Below are 19,274 nucleotides of genomic sequence, written 5' to 3' on the forward strand. Positions count from 1 at the left end.
CTACAGCTCTGGGGTGAGGTCTATGTGGAGATATACTTTGGAAGTCATCAGACTCTTCAAAGATTTTAAAACCATGAGACTAGATAAGACTCATCTTGACCCGTCAAGGTAGATTATGGGGCGAGGAGGGGTAGGAAACATGAAGCAATGTTTGTGGTTTTAGATTTTTAAAGCAAGGAATAATAAATTCCATTTTGGACACTTAAGGTGGGGATAAGTGATTAGTTGGCTTTTCTGTGGTGAATCACACTAGCCTCTAAAAGTATTTTAGTATTACCCTCTTGTACTGACCTAACCCTGTCATCTCATTTGGAGTCTCCCTATTTCATTTCTGCTACATCAGTAAGCTCTTTGAGAGCAAACGGTGTCTTCCCAATCCCCAGCAACTATTCAGAGAGAAGGCACTTTTATCTGTTATACCATGAGTATAAAAATCCAGTCTTAATGGTTAAGAATTGACTGTATAGTGGAGAGACTAGGAAGTAGCACAATAATGAGCTAGTTTCAAATCTCTGAGGATCTATTCTCAAAAGTTTCTTTCCTTCAAAATTAATCTTGGAATTCTTCCTATCAATAAATCGACTTTGAAAAATAATTGAGTTCCGCAGACATTTCCACTGAATCACATACATAACTAAGCAGTTAAATTCAAGTAATCACGGATGATTTCTAAACCATCTTGGTGGTTCTTTCCTAAAGCTCAAATATATCAACCTTTATTTCCTATCAAAGATGCTACTTATGTTCAGTACTCAATAAATATCTGAATACATAAAAGAGATCAAGATGCTTCAACATATAGACAGGAAATTTTTCTTTGTCCTTGTATCTTTTTTCTCAGTACTATATACTCAGCCCCTTGCACAGTGCATTGAATACAGTCAGTGCTTAATAAATATTTGTTGCATGCATTAATAAAAAAACAACAATGCACAGTTTTATGGGAAAGATGGCTCTTTTCTTCTTCTACATCAATTTACTTCCCATGTAACTTCTTTAAATGTTTTTCTCTTGATTATAAAATATTTACTCACTGTGGAAAATATAAATACAAAAAAATCTCTCTTCTGGGCTTCCCTGGTGGCGCAGCGGTTGAGAGTCCGCCTGCCGATGCAGGGGATATGGGTTCGTGCCCCGGTCTGGGAGGATCCCACATGCTACGGAGCAGCTGGGCCTGTGAGCCATGGCCGCTGAGCCTGCGCGTCCGGAGCCTGTGCTCCGCAACGGGAGAGGCCACAGCAGTGAGAGGCCCGCGTACCGAAAAAAAAAAAAAATCTCTCTTCTTAAGATGACTATTACTCTCTATTTATAACTCATGATTGTATTCATTCATTCAACAAATATTTTTGACTTCCTGTTCTGTGCTAGGCTTTGCGGATACGGTGATGAATCAAACAGGTCAGGTTCCCTGATGTCACGCCAGTGGTATGCAATACCCTCACGTTCTACATGTAGAATATAAGTAGAGGTGTGTCACCACATAGAAGGTTTCAAAATCCAAGGATATCTCTTCCACTCTAATAGTTAACATTCCCCCAAAGTCTTAAAAATGACTATTTCAGTGATTAAATAAGGTTAGTATGTTTCTACACAGAATATGAAAGTATGTGAACTACACGTTCACATACCCACAAAGAACAAATAATTTTCTCAGGTGGAAAAGAACAAAAGCCTTAGTCTTTTTACCAAACAATGTCAAGGAGTGTACTTTGATGGTGGAAATGCTAATGTAGGACAGTTCTGAATAAGTTATTTTCAAACCTTTCTCTATAGGTTCATATATTACCTATTTATTCAAATGTAATAGAAAATAATCTCTCAAGTAAAAATAATTCAAATGTTTTAACTTCAGTGTTCTATTCCTCTATTTCCAACAGAGTTTCCATTAGCAGCACTGGGAAAAGCTTAGCATTTAGGAAGTCACTCCTGCCTGCCATACCCTGATTTTCAGCAGATCACCTGTTCTCCTGATACCTAGGCACCTATTTGCATAGCAAGAGTGGAAGTTACTATTTATCCTCAGCGGTGTACATAATCACATTGACTTATTCGGTTTTACCCCAAAAGGACTCATTGAGTTTCACTTACCTCCAAAGTCTCATTGCCTTCGATGTCTGAAGTTTTGCCTCTTGCTGCCACTCTTTGCTCATGAGGTGTATCTCCTATGAAGCAAAAGAAAAAAATAAAACTTTACCATACCACTGTGGCCAAACTGTCTACTATTTATTTGAAATATCTTTCGCATGTTTCACACTGTGGAAGCAATTACTACTTCCTTTGTTACAAAGTAAACAAATTAATATTTAAGAACAGTAATTTTATAAAGGTCACAGAATCATCCGTAAATACATAGGTATACAATCTAAACCAGAAATGTATCCTGCTTTATATAGGTTTACTCTGGAAAAATCAAGTGAATTTATATTTTGGAAATCAAGTCATACTTCAAATAAACTAGGAAAACTTATAATTTGAAGATAAAGCAAATTATTTTCAAACATTAAAAGTCTTGGGGCTTCCCTGGTGGCACAGTGGTTGAGAGTCCGCCTGCTGATGCAGGGGACACGGGTTCGTGCCGCGGTCCGGGAAGATCCCACATGCCGCGGAGCGGCTGGGCCCGTGAGCCATGGCCGCTGAGTCTGCACGTCCGGAGCCTGTGCTCCGCAACGGGAGAGGCCACAACAGTGAGAGGCCCGCGTACCGCAAAAAAAAAAAAGTCTTAAAAAAAAAAGTCTTTATAATATGAATAACTGTCCTTCAAATTTGTTTTTTAATAAGGTTTACTCTTTATAAGTGTTTACTTGTGTCTCTGTGGATTTGCCTCAGAGTAGCTATATATGTTTGCATGTAGTAATTAACCATATGTCAAACAATTTTTACAGCAGGAAAGAACAATGAACAAATTCATAAATTAGCATTCAGTTAATAGTTTGATTCCTAAAGGTGGTGCCTGGGAGGGTTATATTACTAATCAAAGTTGGTGACTAGGCTGCCTCTAAGGACATAGGACAGACAGAAATATAGTTAGGTAAGTACAGGCATAATTTAATGTATTAGTGTACTATTATAATTTATTAACTAATAATCTGTGATTAACATATGGTAGGTAAAGAAACAATCAGCGTACTTCTTAAAAGCATAATGAGAGGTTAATTTAGTAATCTGTAAACTGCTCTTCCCAAAAATTAAGCCAGCTCAGGAATGTCTACAACAGGAAAGATTACAAAATTCATATATAATGACTTGGCTGACACTAAAGGTTAGGAATTTGTTAACATAGGGAAGGTCACAGTCTTCATTGGAGGTAACAAAGTATGAAAGTCTGGGCTGGGCTTAACTTTTCCACAGTGAAACACGAAAGTTTAGTTTACCAGGCTGTAGTCAAGAAAGGGGCCTGCGAAAATTTTAAAGAATTAAATAAAATTCTGTTAAATTCTAAAACCATAAAGCAAGAATTAAGTTGGTAGTTTATTTACTTAAAAGTAAAGGAAATCCCCCAAATGTTTAAAACCCAAGCACATCATGCATATGCCAGCCTACAAGTTGTGTTCTCAGCTAAGTACAGCATTATTACTAGTGGGCAGAACCCAGCACATAGTAGGTGTTTCCATAAAAGCCGAGTAAATTAGTGAACTTCTATTTATAGTTTCTAGTCTATAAAACTGTGATAATACTAAATGGTATGTAATAAAAGTTTTATTTGAGCATATGGTTAGTGTTTTTCCTCTAAACCACATTTGTGAAACTTAAAAGGCAAATTTATTAAATACCATTATGATGTATTGTTATTAGTGATCTGTACTTGGAGCATAAGTTGTTAGATTTTAAAAACAGTTAATGGGGCTTCCCTGGTGGCGCAGTGCTTGAGAGTCCGCCTGCCGATGCAGGGGACACGGGTTCGTGCCCCGGTCCGGGAGGATCCCACATGCCGTGGAGCGGCTGGGCCCGTGAGCCATGGCCGCTGGGCCTGCGTGTCCGGAGGCTGTGCTCCGCAACGGCGAGAGGCCACAGCAGTGAGAGGCCCGCGTACCGCAAAACAAACAAACAAACAAAAAACAGTTAATGATTTTTTAAAAGAATCATACTGAAACAAAAGCATTAGGAACTTTTCTTTTTTTTTTTTTTTGAGGCAGACTCTCAACCACTGCGCCACCAGGGAAGCCCAGGAACTTTTAAATTACATCTATAGGATAATAGAGGTAATACTTGTTAAGTGAAAAATTATGTCAACTTACGTTCATGACCCAGGATGTCAAACAACAATTTTGATTTTTTAAACTTATTGTTTAAACTGACCATTTATTTGCACATCAGGAAGAATCTTATTTTCAGAAATTCCCCCTTGTCTCTGAAAGTTAGGGATAAGCTAATCAACCCCCAGTTCACAGATGGCAAAACCAACGCACAAGTTGTTTAGTTTGCTTGGGTAAAGGCAATGAGACCACTGAGACCACAACAGCATGAGCAGACAAGGTAATGCAAGTCTCTGTATATTGAGGTCAGGTGTGTTTAATAACTCACATGCCTGAGGTTGATACGGAAGTATGTGACATCCAATATGAAAGGTCATTTACTCAAGAAAGATATTTTTTCACCTTTTAAAATGATTATTGGGCCATCCCCTAGCCATACAAACACTATTTGGCTGAAATCATTCAGCACAAAGTCTGTGCTTCCTTTGCCAGTTTCTAATTCCAAGGTGTGTATCTGTACCACACTTTCTCCATTTCTCCCTACTGTCTGAATAACCAAAAAGGTTATCAGCCAGTGCTCTTGACATCACACAACACATCTGCCTGGAAGCAACTGTACAATCACTATTTCCTGGAATGCCATATCTGGCGATGACTCAGGACAATAACTGATTACAAGGAAAAATGCCATCTGCTAGATGATTCTCTATAAACAAAGGCACAAACCGAAAACTACACAAACAACAAACAGAAAAGAACAGGTCACAGTGAAATATAACTTTTGAAGTTTTTTCCTCCCACTGAAGAATTATTTGATCATGGTAAAAATTCAATTATTTTCTCTAACTTGTTATAACCCACATGAAAGTTAGATACTTCAACAATAAAGATGCATGTGATGAACGTGAAATAAGGTACTTTAGTTTTCAGACATCAGTTAATTCTAACTTATGTGCTGTATAGATTCAAAAATTTCATTTCCAAGTCAGCTGTTTAAAAGGAAGGACAAAAACAACAAAATAGATGCAAACTATTACATGTAGAATGGATAAACAACAAGATTCTACTGCATAGCATAGGGAACTATATCCAATCTCCTGGGACAAACTATAATGGAAAAGAATACAAAAAAAGAATGTCTATATGTGTATAACTGAGTCACTTTGCTGTAGAGCAGAGATTGGCATATTGTAAATCAACTATACTTCGATAAGAAAATGAAAAGAAACAATAAAAATGTTCACAGTATTTACATTTCATAATGTCTTGTTTATAACACCACAGTTGATTCTCACTACGGCGCAGCAAGACATCCTCCCCATTTCCCTCCTTCCACAGTTTACTGACGGCAGAGGTTCTCAGGGACTCACCTAAAGTCTCCCAGGTAGAAGTCAGCCATAGTGGGAGCAGAGCCCAGTCTCCTGACATATCTGGGGGGGACTGTGTGGTCCGGTGGAAGGTTCCAACGGATGGTGGCTGAGGTGGGGAGAATCGAGCTCCTAACCTGGGGATCAGTGCGAAGAAGAGCCCAGGGCTCCGAAACCTGGTCCAACCCCACGGGCCCCCCTAACACTTCTCTCTACTCCATTTTTCTTCCACAGGCTCCATGGGTTATCTGGTCTCTTCCCTTTCCGCCGATAATGCCAAATACTCCTGATCAGAACAAGCCTCTGTCCTTCCTTCTGGTCCTTCAAGGCACACACACGGTCCCCTTGATACTTTCCCATAAGTTTGAAAGGCTGGAAACAGTTTTATAAGAGGCAAAATCCCTCTTAAACTACAGCTATGCAATTTTCTTGGTTTAATGTGTAGTTTTTATTTAGAGTGAGTAAACGAGAAAGGCCGTATATGCATACTAATGAAGCTCTTTTAGAATTTAAAGGACTGAAGTGAAATTCATCTGTATTTTAGATTAGTGGGGTTACATAGTAAACATTTTAGGATTTGTGGGCCATATTGTCTCTGTTACAACTTCTTGACTCTATCATTGTAGCCAGGAGCAGCCATAGATAATATACAAACCAATGCATGTGGCTGTGTTCCAATAAAATTTTGTTTACAAAAACAAGTTGAGTCAGGCTGTAGTTTCCAGATCCCTGTTTTAGAGAATATATATATACTCCACCTTTTCTAGGATAAAAAGCTGAATTATGTTACATAAGGAAATGAGAAAGGGACATCATTAGCATATCATCATGATCCCATTCTACTGGGTGAATTTGGTCGAGGGAGAGGAGAAAAGTGATGAAGAGCGAGCACTAGGTACAAGGGAAAATGAAAAGAGCAGAAACCCTCAGTGATGGGAGGGGGAACCTGAATGCCTGTTTGGATCACCGGAGGAGATTTGTTCTGGGGAGGGGTGGTGGGTGAGTAAGGGAGCACCTTCATTCCTTAGGCCTCCTTCAATGTGGAGGAAACTCTAGTAACATTCACCCCAGCCTCCGTCCACTCTCCAATCCCCGAGTTGGTGATCTGGAAAGACTCAGCTGCACATGGTTCTGCCCTCCCCCTTCTCGTGGGGAGGACCAGAGAGAACTGGGCTCTGTCTGCTCTGACCCTCCACAGGGGCCTCCTCCCACTTGGGGAAGCCTGCCCCAGCCCAGAAGATCCTGTAACAGGATGGAGTTCAATCTAATTCTGGGGTTCAGATTAGGAAACCCATCTGCTCCTTGATGGAAGCCACATTCTTCAACACTAGCTTTATAGGCAATAAAGATGAGAATTTGGTCTCCATCTGTTTTTTGGTTTTGTTTTTTTTTTTTTTTTTACTAAATTGGCCAGATCTTATCTGGGTAAGAAGGGTGTTATTATTGGAACGCCCTAGAGTCCAACAAGACTGGGAATGGGCTGGTATGGACAGAATTGGAGCCTGCCTACATACGAAAAGCTGTGAATACAGAAATCTGTTTTCTTTCTTTTATTGGAGAGGAATTATCTAGAACTTCATATCTGAGAATGCAGTCTACAAAACACTAGTTTCAAGGGGTTTGCATGGAAAAAATATTTCTGTGGTCAAAAGTATGAGAAAAAGCTACAGAATGCATTCCCTTACAACGATTTCCAATGCACTGTAACATATTAAAGGCTCTGAGAAACTCTTCAGTAAAGAAAGTAAAAAAATGATTTCCCAATGTTTTTGACTATAAAGCCACTTTATTCATCGGATACCTATTAAACATCTTGCAGAGTGACACACTATGGGAAATGCTGATAGAACATTGCTGAAGTTAAAACTGAATATGAAATATATTATTTTTACCAGACTTTTAAGAAGACCCTCAACATTGCCAAATGTGTTATTTAGCTCTTGAACATTCATTTTATACAATGTTAACTCACACTTATTTTCCTTTAGATGATTCTTTTCACAACTCCCTGTTAATTCATTTAATTGCATTTGGGGCAGACTTGCAGAATGGACTGCATTCTATTACATGATTCTGATTCCAGAATAGCTGATAATCTACAGAGGAGAAAAGGATAGCCAGACACCTTGAAGGCAGGAGAAAGCCCCAGTGCTCAGAAATATCTCCCCCACAAATTCTACCAATTAGAGATTCATTAGGGTTAATGAGCTCCTCTTTTAAAATGCAAATACCCTCTGGGAGTGTTTGCTTATTAGTCATTCACCAAGTGAAGTAGTGGAAAGAACAGTGGAATGGCCCCTCCATTAACTCCTTTTCATTCTTCAGTCACACACTCATTATCCAAGGCGGCCTGGCACTGCGGCAAGAGAATGGCTTTGGAAATGAAAGAACAAAACCCAAATCCTTTACCAAATCCATGACCTTGTGCAAGTTACTTAACTTCTCAGACCCTCAATTTCCTCATCTGAAAAATGGGAATCATGATACATAATAAAGCTATTATACAGATTAAATGAGAAAACATGTTAAACACTAATTTCAGAGAAGAAGGGAGAGAAGCCGGGGCAAGATAAACATTTTGTCAGGTGTTGGTGTCAATTGCTGCTCTGCCCTTGTGAGTAGCGGTTGCCATGATCTACAGCATAGCGGAGGTGAAGGAAGAAGCCCTCTCCCGCTATCTCATTTAGTGCCCATGGCAGTGTTGTGAGGTAGGCTTTGTTATATCCTTTTAAGAATGGCAGACCTGGTGCTGGAATCCAAGTCTGCCGACAATGCCAAATCATCACATAATACCATGCAGCTTCCCATTACTTATCAAAACTTGAGTGAAGTTATCCAACTCAGTTTCACACGCTTTACATTTAAGTCTCCTCCAGTTCAGTTGCATTTTCCCTTCCACTTTTTCTAATACTGTGCACTTGCTCCCCGTTTTCCACTATAATGAAGAAAGGAGGGATAAAGAGAAAGCCAAAGTACTAATTGCTGAAGACACGCCCTGCCCAGGAGCCTGCTGCAGTCAGGCCAGGATTCTGAAGACAACTGTGACCCCACAAGAAAATAAGCCAAGAATAGGAACACCTCAGCCATAGAGGGAGGAGTGCAGTCAGCAAACTAATGGAGGAAAAGGTTCAAGCTGACTAGGAATGAAAGAAAAACAAATTAAAATGGCACCAAGAACATATTAAATTAGCATACCAAAATTATTACACCCAAATTCGTTAAGGATGCTTACAACTAACACACTGGCATCATTCTGATAATGAAGTGAATACTCAAGTAAACATCTGTTGATTCAACTGTATGTGGGAGAGGGACAATGAGAAAGATAATTCTACACACACACTCACTAAGGACTTATAAAAAGGATTATAAATGGTTGTTAAAACATGAAGAAAAATTTAAATTAAGGGTTCGGTAAAACAGGCAATGTATTTTATAAGATATCAGTGTGGATTTTAATTTTAACACGTATTAATATGCAACTTTTAGGCATCATGTTAGATTTCAACATTATGATTGCTATTAAAGATCATACAGCTAAAACGTTGCTTACTGCATTGAAAGCTTAGGGTCACACTGGACACTTAAAGGCACTGACTCACAGAAGTAAGAATACCAGCAAATCCAACGGAAGTCAGACGCACTGATCAGTCCTCCTGGCCTGCTCTTAATTAACTTGTCCTAGGATTCCACAGATTTCTTTAGTTCTGAGTCTTGTCACTTTGTAGCTATGAGTAAAAATTTATCTGGAAGATTTTAAGCCATCCAAAAACATCAATTAAGTATTTAACACTATGTTAAACAGTTAAGCCCAGGCATTCTTTTAGGCTGGAAGACTAGAAACTCAAAAGGCCAAATTAACTTTGTACTTGTACATTTGTACAATATTGTATCACGCTGTACAAATATGCATTCAAAGGTTTTTTGTTAATAGCTTTCTTAAATCAGAGTAAATTTACATACTGCAAGAGTACATTGGGCTGATCATTCCTGACCCTGAATCCCAAAATGATGTTGAAAGAAAGCTCTACACAAAGGGCGGCTCTGAGCAGTCCACTGACAGGTTCTATAGGCCCTGCTGCAAACAAACAGGACTGACACAAAAAGGATTTTCAGTGTGTATGGTTTGAAACATAAATCTGTAAATAGAAAAAAAAAAAAAAGGCTCACTCTACCAGTTTATCTGGTATCCTGAAACAAAGACTCAAATGTTCTGCCTGTTGTAGGTGAAGATGATGGCATTGATCCATCACCAATAATGCAAACTAGGCTGGAGATCACTGGCATCAAGTCACTCACACTCAGGAGTGTCCGGTCTCCTTTCCAACCAACAGAATAAACCTGTAAAATTACTTGTTGGTGTCAGGAGTTCTGCTCAGTCAGTTTTCCACACAGAAAAATAAGTGACCCCATGAGAGCAAATGTGTGTTTCAACCTATAGCATCAGTTGGTCTAATCAGAGATACTAGGTAGGTAAACTGTCAATCTCTTGAAACTGAGTTCTTACATTGATCAAAGAGTTGTAGTGTAACAGAAAACTGCAAAGAAAATTTCTAGCAGAAACAATAAAACCAGTATATGAAACATTACAATCAGCTTCACGTTGTTTCATTCATTCAACAAATATTTGTTAAATACCTATTTATGTGCCATATTATCATGCTGGGCACCATGTGAACTATAGCAATACCATTCCTGCCCTCACAGCATTTACATTCTAGAGGGCATTTCAGCCAAGAAAATGGAAATCACAAAAACTGGTTGTAAAAATTAGCCCAAAACTGAAAATTATGGGAGTACCAAATCAACTAAGGAACAGAAATCTGAATGAAGCACACTGTGGAAAAGTGGCCAGTTATAACAAAAACAAGCTTCGTATTAGGGCTTTTCTTCCCTCCAGGTCCCTTCATTAAAAATAAAGTATGTATCAGTCGGTATCATTACTTTTAATGGAAGTCAAATATATAAACATGCTCTTGTATCACACAAAAGTTTGAAGAGAATATTTCTAAAAATACCAATATTACTTGAAGAAAAGTTGATATTAAAAAAATGAATCACTTGCAAATCACAACTAGAAGCAAAGCCACACATGGTGGATGTGATGAGGTGGCACGATGTGATGACTAGATGAAGACAACGAGTTTGCTTTCAAAATGCAGAAGAGGCTGGTTGGCTTTACTGAAGACGTCACACTTCTCATTTAATTATACAGTATAAGTGTGTGACATTACTGTCCTGAGCGTCACAATATGTCATACTTAAAATGCTTATATAAGACAAGAGATTTGGTCCCTTTAAGAACTCAGGTAAAACTAAACACCAAGGTCTGAGGGAGAAAGTCCTAATCTGTTCACTGGTCTACTAACTATAAGCAGGTAAAGAGCAACAGTGAATCACCAATTAGCCTCCTGAGGAGGAAGGTCCCTGACTGGGCCCAGGTCAAAGCTGAGGATTGCAAACTCAGGGCTGGCCATCCTTTGTTATATTTATGGAACTTTTAGTTGGGCTATAATATACAGACAGAATGGAAAAGAAAGTGGATCATGGGCTAGCCTGGGATGAATGTGCCTTAAGGGAAAGCAGGGGCTGAAAGTAGCAGAGAGCAGGGCCTTCATATGCATCAACAAGTAAATTATGAGACATCTCCTTGCCAGTGGGGCACTGCACCTCACATTTCAGTATGTGTAAAAATCACCTGAGGTGCAAATTCCTGATTCTCACAGAAGATTCAGACTTGCGAAGTTTAGTGAAGGGCCTAAAAATCTAAATTTTTAGTAAGCATTCCAGGAGATTCTAATGTAGTTGATTCACAAACAATTCTTTGAGAAACACTGAGATAAACTGACTGAGATAAGCTTACATGGCTGACAGATTATCATCTGCCTAATTTTGGGAATGACTGTCCCCTCCCTCCTTTTCTCCTTCCCTCTCACATTGTTTAAATATTTAGAGAGTACGTACATATCTCTGTGCTAAAGTTGGGGCCCAATACGTTCCCAAAAGAACTGAAAGCAGGGTCTTGAAATATTTGCACACCACGTTCATAGCGGCATCTTTCACAAGAGTCAAAATGCGGAAGCAACCCAAGTGCCCATCAACAGATGAGTGGATAAACAAAATGTGGTATATGAATACATACAATGGAGTATTATTCAGCCTTTCAAGGAAGGAAATTCTGACATAATGCTACAATGTGGATAAACCTTGAAGGAACTGTGTCAAGTAAAATATCAGTCACAAAAAGATACATATTGTATGATTACTTTTACATGAATGCCTAGAATAGTCAAATTCATAGAGACAGAAAGTAGAATGGTGGTTGCCAGGGGCTGGAGGGAAGAGGAAGTGGAGAGCTGTTGTTTAATAGGTAGGTAGAGAGTTTGAGTTTTGCAATATCAGAGTTCTAGAAACTGACTTACAACATTGTGAAGGTACTTAACAAAACTGAACTGTACATTTGAAAATGGTTAAGATGGTAAAACTTATGTGTATTTTACCATAATTAAATATAAAAATTTTAAAGATAAGATGTGCTATTCTCTATTTAGAGCAATAAAATGGTAGAAGTTAAAGGTAAGTCTATTGCTGGTCAATACTATATTTTACAATTTATTTTAGTTTTTCTAATGAAGTGTTTACACACAGATGTTATAATTAGTATTTATTCCATATTTATGTTGTTATTTAAATACATATATATATATATATATTTAAAGAAAAACCAAGTGAAGCAAAATGTGTGTTTTCTTTCTTTCTGCTACAGAATTCGTTATGGCTCAATAAAGGGCCTGGCTACAAGAAACAGTTTGAACACACTTTGGCCACCCTGTACTAGTACAATAATGTTTCTGTCGATGTGTATCTGCAAACTTATTTGTATATACATTACCAGGTAACAAGGTAACAACTCAGTGGTAACAATACTGAATATCAACATGCTATACTTTTTAAAAAAAATCTCAACTGCTGGTCATAAAAATTGAAATTTTTGAATAACTTGAATCAAGAACTCTAAAATATAAAGTACCAGATAAACAGATGAAGCACAATTATAGGTCATACAAAACTTCAGAGCTAATATGCCTATCTTTTAAACATCTAACGCAAAACACCTAAATTTCCTCTTAGGAAGAGATATTTTTCAAGCCCCTTAAGCCTTGATGTCACTAGGATGGGGCGGGGAGGTAGCTGACAATGAAATCCAGGCTTTGGGTGGACGAGATCAATATCAACAAATAAATTCTAAGGTCCCCGCTGCTGGCTTGAATTTTCTTCCCACAGGAATCCCACCAAACCCGAGAAGTTAAGAGAAGGAAAAGAAGAAGAGAGTAAGAGGGTAGGAGTCAGTGGACAAATCAGACTTTGAGAGCCCAACACTGGTAGATCCTAATCTAACAACGAGGGGACACTGACGTCAGGAGCTCCAAAATAGGTTGACAGCACAAAATCAGAAAGGTGTAAGGGCAGAAACCCATTAAGAAGAAAGGAGTGCCCTGGTGAGAACGAGCAGATGGCATGGCTAAAAAGTATGAGAATTTACTTGAGGACAAGGTGAAAAGTGATGATGGGAAGAGCAAGGATCACTCTTTGCCTGCAATATTCCTCAACCTAGACCTCAACCAGCTGATATGTACTCTACCTTCACATCTCACTACCTCACGACCCAGTAGAACCCATGCCCCCTTCACATGCTCCCATTTATTCTCATTCTCCAAAGCACTCCCCACATTCTCAGTCATTTAATTATTTGCACTTACTTGTTTAACGTTGTTGTTTCCACTAGACTGTCAGCTCCACCTGACGTGTTTATTTGCTACAATATCCCCAGCACCTAGTACAGTGGCTGGCACCCAGTATGTACATGGTAGGCCCTTATGAAATAGCTACTGTTTGACTGACACATTACAGCAATTGTGGCCTTGTCATGAGGAGGGTGGCACACGGTTTCAGAAATACAAGTTTCTGATGAAACTATGGGATAAATAAAGGAAGCTAAAGAGGATGCACTATGATTGGTAAAAGGAAATAAGTTTATTAATAGCACTTAGAATTCAGTGAAAGGTAGAGGCTGAACAAAAAGGCTTACGGAGACATCAATAATCACAGCTCTATTGTAAAGTTTGGACAGGATTTCTGCAGAGAAGAGATTTTACCAGGTTCTATGTAGTTACAGTGAGTTCGAGAAAACTGCATGAAATATAAGAGGTGGCTAAGGTTCCAAAGGAATTCTGATAAAGTATTTTTATGTATCTTATTGTATTTAATGCTGTATTTTAAAGGTTACTACTGATGCGTATTTGGCAAATTTTAAAATGCCTTCTTTAAAAAACATAGTACTGCATTAGAAATATGTACTAACATATTTGTGATATTTTAAAAATTCCTCTAAAAATAGTTTTCATGTACAAAAAATCTGCAGTTCAGTTTGTAAAGAAGAAATCATTAATTTCAAGCCTGGTTAAACAATAAAACCATTTGTCACTTTTAAGTTATGAAAACTGTATTATGTTTATGTGCTTAAAACTTAAATTTCTAATTTATTACCACAAAATTCTACAGTATTGCTGAGTTTCATGAATTAGATATTCTTGAAATTAGAATTTGTTTACTAAATCCCTATTATATACTTATATCTTCATGACAGCGATTTCAAATAAATTCAGTAGTCTTCTAGGGGCTGGCTCAGTGAAGTTAGAATTCATCCGGACACGTGCCTAATTGCAACATGTAAAAAAAAATTCCAATCTTCAATAACATTTTTTTAAGGCTTAAAGAACTATGATAGAATAGACATATGCAATCTATTAAAAGAACTTAATTCGGCTATTATGTCTTGATTTGATTCCAGTTTTTTCCTAATTATAAATTTTTTCCTCATTTTTTCCCTGATCTGTTTTTATCCTGTACCTAGAATTATAAATTATAATATAAATTATAAATTTTTTCCTCATTGATCTGTTTTTATCCTGTACCTAGAAAGAACATAAAATGTACACTTTTAAAATATGACATTTAACACCTGCCCACCTCCCTTTTCCCATCTCCTCTTCCCCTCTTGTTGATGGTGGTATCTGGTCTTAGACAGGTTGAAGGCACAGGGTTCCCTCCAAAAACCACTATTGATATCACTGCAAAAACAAGACAGCAACAACACAATGTAGAGAGGTTGGCTTGCTTCCCTCTCTTCTAACTGCACGTTCAAAAATAAGCTTTTATTGATCTTAAACATCTGTGAGATGACTCATACATTGGTTTATTTTTTATATACATGTATACACCAATATTCCAAATTGAAAGCAACATCTCAATGGATCAAGAATATTAAGTGCTGTTGTCTATAACAGACTAGAAAATTTATAACTGTAAAAATGAAACATGCACATATTATTTAAAATGCACAGTGAAGAAAACCCATTGGTGTTGTGTTTTTCTTGTATGCCAGTAATTAAGCCACTACTGTTGGCACTGTTTGGTTTTCTATTTTAACACTGAAGGAGTGAAAGTATTTCCTATATTTATGAATTTACTATGAAAATCTTGGCAAAAAAAGAAAAAAAAAGTCTGTCTAAAATGTGTGGGTGAAAACTGTTAATCAAGTGTGTTTCTACTTTTTTTCCCCCCAAGTTGGACACCATCTGTAAACCCTAGCTTGCTTCAGGGGATTTCACTGTTATATAAAATCAGTAAAATTAAAATGGAGTAGTTGTATATATGCAACATTGTGTACAGAGGGGAGATACTGAATAGTATTAAACATTTTCGTCTTCCTTTACCCTTTATCCCCTACCTAATATCTAGTCTACTTTTTAAAATTTCAAACTTCACTGCTCTCTGAATTGATAATTCCAATTTTCATATTGTTATTGGAAACCACATCTAATAAAGGTTTTAGTTATTCCCATGCACAGTATGGAAATTCTCGTTTGCTGAGGTTTTGTTTCAAGAAAATGTATTGGCATGTATTTGAGAACAAGTTTTATTGTCTCCTCTGTCGTACAGTTCAAACTAATCTACGTTTATGGATTTTTGACTGAAATGAAAGACCTTAAGATTAAACTATATTTAATATTAAAAAAAGAAAAGAAAAGACACACTATTAACCAAGCAGCTCTGTTTTGTGAAGCTGTCTAAGAGCAGTTGCTTCATTCAAATCAACATGTCTCAATCAAATTTATCCCCTTCTCCCACTCGCCACTTTGACCACCTCCAGACTTAATGAAGCAAACCTCCCTCCTGCAGCTATCATACTCCCTCTCTTCACCCTACAAAAAAGCACATCAACCCTAGTGAGTGCAAGGCCCCCGAAACCAGAGCACAGGAGCAACAGACAGAGCATCTCAATCTAAGGAAAAAGCAAAACGTAGCTCTCCCCACCCGGCTTCTTGAAGGGGAAAATACTAAATGCTTACTTCTCTGTATGGTGCCAGCTGATCTGTAGACCATGCCTCTACCTACCCATCTCTTTGCAAAAGAAGTTGCGAAGAAAAGCATGAAAAGAATATAGTTTTTTGTTAAGCCTGATTTTAAGATTACAGAAAATAGTGTGCTTAAGAAGTTGTTTCCCAGACTGGGAGACAGTATATAGTAGTGGGATAAATAGCTGGAGAACTTAGATTCAGGCCCTGAGTTCTCAAAACCGTAAATGGACCCATCCATATTCAAATATCAGTAGAAGACAAAAACATGATACTGTGGTCTGAATGTTTCCCCGCAGAATTCATATGTTGACATCCAAAACCCCAAAGATGATGGTATTAGGAGGTGAGGCCTTTGGGAGGTGCTTAAGTCACAAGGGTGGAACCTTCAGGAATGAAAGAGTCCCCACAGAGATCCCTAGCTCTTTTCACCATGTAAGGACACGGCGAAAAGGCCTCGGCTCTGAACCAGGAAGAGGACCCTCACCAGAAAGCAACAATGCTGGTGATGTGATCTTGGACTTCCCAGCCTCCAGAACCGTGAAAAATAAATTTGTTGTTTATAATCTACCTAGTCTCTGATATTTTGTTACAGTAGCCTAAACAAAGACACGTTCCAAAATCAAAATAAATAAATTATTTGCAGCTTAGCTGTCATTCCTGGTTATCCGAACTGTTTCCCTACAAGATTAAGCTTGTCTTTTTTTTACGGTATGCGGGCCTCTCACTGTTGTGGCCTCTTCCCGTTGCAGAGCACAGGCTCCGGACGTGCAGGCTCAGCGGCCATGGCTCACGGGCCCAGCCGCTCTGCAGCATGTGGGATCTTCTCGGACCGGGGCACGAACCCGTGTCCCCTGCATCAGCAGGCGGACTCTCAACCACTGCGCCACCAGGGAAGCCCTAAGCTTGTCTTTTTATTTCCCAATTTCTATGGGCAGAACATTTTTTTTCCATCAGTCTAGCTAGCTAGCTATCTGGGTCTTTCTTCCTTTTCTTTCTCTTCCTAAATAATTGAGTCCCAGCAAGGTAAGAAGGGGCAGGAAGACGAAGAGCTAGTGAGGGGAGCGGGGAGGCTGAGGCAGCAGTGGCCTTGTGCAGGCTACTGAAGATGGGCCTGGGTCATCTCACTGTGCCATGAAGCGCTTGAAGAAGGAGGGCGACGATTTGGAGGGGCTTCTGCTGGCCCAAACTGGTCCATTTTAAGCAGCATAATAGATAATGATAATAACAGATTATAATCCATTAAAATATCTATAAATAAATGATAAATGAGCATCTACAGCTTTGATGGTTAATTTCCTAATGTTGATAACTGACGCAGGAGGTATCCCTGCTTTGGGGAAATACACACTCAAGTATTTGGAAGTAATGACATATCATATTATTAATTTACGTTCAAGTGGTAAAACAATAAACTCTTTGTACCATTTTTGCAAATTTTCTACAAGTTTGAAATTATTTCAAAATAAGCGGAAAATAAATGAGAGGAATAGTTAGGAAGGTTAGAATACATAGACATGATATAAGGATAAAGAGAGAGACAGTGGAAGAGATTTCAATGGCTCCTTTAACCCATCAACTAAAACAGAACTAATCCTTTACCCTTTTCACCTTTTTACCATTTTCACTCATAAGTGAGTGAATGTAGTATGCGTAGTACCCAGGGATGTTTCACGTGTAACAAAAACTCTAACACAATTCAGATAATTAAGGAATCTTTCTAAGAAGGAGGGGCAGAGACAAATTTAAAAATACATTCAGATAGTACAATAGTGTGCAACCAGGCTAGTTGTGTTTATTTTCTTATATAGCACTTTTCCTTAAAAGATTTTAAGCAAATATGATTTTTCTACTCTTCAAGGAAATTGTGACAGCTTGAATGGAGAGACAAAATCTTCGCAACAACTTTATGAAGAAGAAATAATTTTGCTTATTTAACAGGTGAAGAAAATAATGAAAAAGAGATTTTAAAGTTCCTAGCATCATAAAATGCCTAAGTGGTAGAGCCAGTATTCAAACTAAACTCTGTCTGGGTTCAAGACCCACATCCCTTCTCACAGAACTGTAAAAGGAAACAGTTAATTCTGAATTCTCTCCTTGAACAATATCCACCTTCAGAATGGCACACTCTCATAGGCAAACACGATCCATTTATCATCTTAAATTTCTTCTTTACTTAGCCTCCTCTCTGTGAATGTACTAAATGAGAATAGACAGAGTGCAATGTCTATTTCTGGTTTCATTTCGCTTAACCAGAAGTACTGACCGCTTTATAACATTGTGCAAAACAAAGTGAATACCACAGGGTCCCTGTTGAAGCAGTTTTGTTTTTGGTTTTTTAAGTAGGCAATTGATGCAATTGTTTCTGGCTCTGATGTTTTATTTCTATTTTCTCTTAAGGACTTAGAACCAGTTTTACACCTCTCTAATGAAAGCATATCACTTTCCTTCAACAATTTACAAGAGTTCATCTTTCAAACTAAAATTTGGTATTAAGACACAGAAGCAACATTTGAGCTCATCTTGGCTACTATCCTCCATCCCTACTTTCAAACCCATTTTATAAGTGAGACATGGAACATGATGTCTTTACTGTCCACTCTCATGCTCACCTTCCAGCCCCAAAGCTTAATAAACACCCACAGAAACACCCCCTACAGAATCCACCTTTTTAAAAAGATAATTTCTATTCTACAAACGATAGGGATTCTTACATTCTCATACTCCAATTCTACTGTCATACAGAGAGAGTGAATTCTTTTTATTTTGACAAAGGAAACGTGTATTTTGATAACACCAGCCTTGGCTTACAGACCACTTAGAGCACGTTACAACAATCTATAAGTGACACGACCTAGTTTCATTTTACAAATAAGACAAGATAGTACAACCAGCTTGTCTCTTACAAGGATTAAATGAGACTCTAAGATAGCAAAACTACCATCTCAAAAGAGGACAGTTCATTTCTAGATCAGGTTTGGCCACTGAGTGTGTGTCCATGCAAGAGATTATACACCAGACATTCTGCTATTGTTGCTGATGTAGACACAGAAAGTCAATAATGTGGATTAACTAGGATTAATGTATTATTTTCTGATTACATTTGAGACTCAAGTTTCTAGGTACTTAAAACTATTCTTAAGATTAAACAAAAACCCTACAGTTTAAAACGAATGAAAAAGAAAAAAATAACTTTAAAAGTTTAAAAAATTAAAAGTGAACTATTTAACTGAGAAATTTTTATTTTTATTATATGTGCAAGAGCTTGTATATACATGACCTAGACATACTGTCTT

At 37.9% G+C, this 19,274-nt stretch overlaps 1 protein-coding gene and 1 long non-coding RNA gene across 7 annotated transcripts in view; one reads left to right on the forward strand and one right to left on the reverse strand.

Annotated features, from left to right (window-relative positions):
• Positions 1-2,690, forward strand: part of LOC117313586 (uncharacterized) — a 197,795-nt gene extending 195,105 nt beyond the window's left edge. For both annotated transcript variants that reach the window (XR_012333956.1, XR_012333957.1), the window contains one exon: positions 1,878-2,690. This is a non-coding gene — a long non-coding RNA (uncharacterized lncRNA). The remainder of the gene's footprint in view (positions 1-1,877) is intronic.
• The window catches only part of UMAD1 (UBAP1-MVB12-associated (UMA) domain containing 1), a 271,475-nt gene that overhangs the window by 80,436 nt on the left and 171,765 nt on the right, over positions 1-19,274 (reverse strand). For all 5 annotated transcript variants that reach the window (XM_019927866.3, XM_073809686.1, XM_033863049.2 and 2 more), the window contains one exon: positions 2,089-2,162. In XM_019927866.3, coding sequence (XP_019783425.1) covers positions 2,089-2,162 — 74 coding nt within the window. The remainder of the gene's footprint in view (positions 1-2,088; positions 2,163-19,274) is intronic.

The sequence above is a fragment of the Tursiops truncatus genome, chromosome 9, assembly GCF_011762595.2.
Source record: "Tursiops truncatus isolate mTurTru1 chromosome 9, mTurTru1.mat.Y, whole genome shotgun sequence".
NCBI classification, from domain to species: domain Eukaryota; kingdom Metazoa; phylum Chordata; class Mammalia; order Artiodactyla; family Delphinidae; genus Tursiops; species Tursiops truncatus.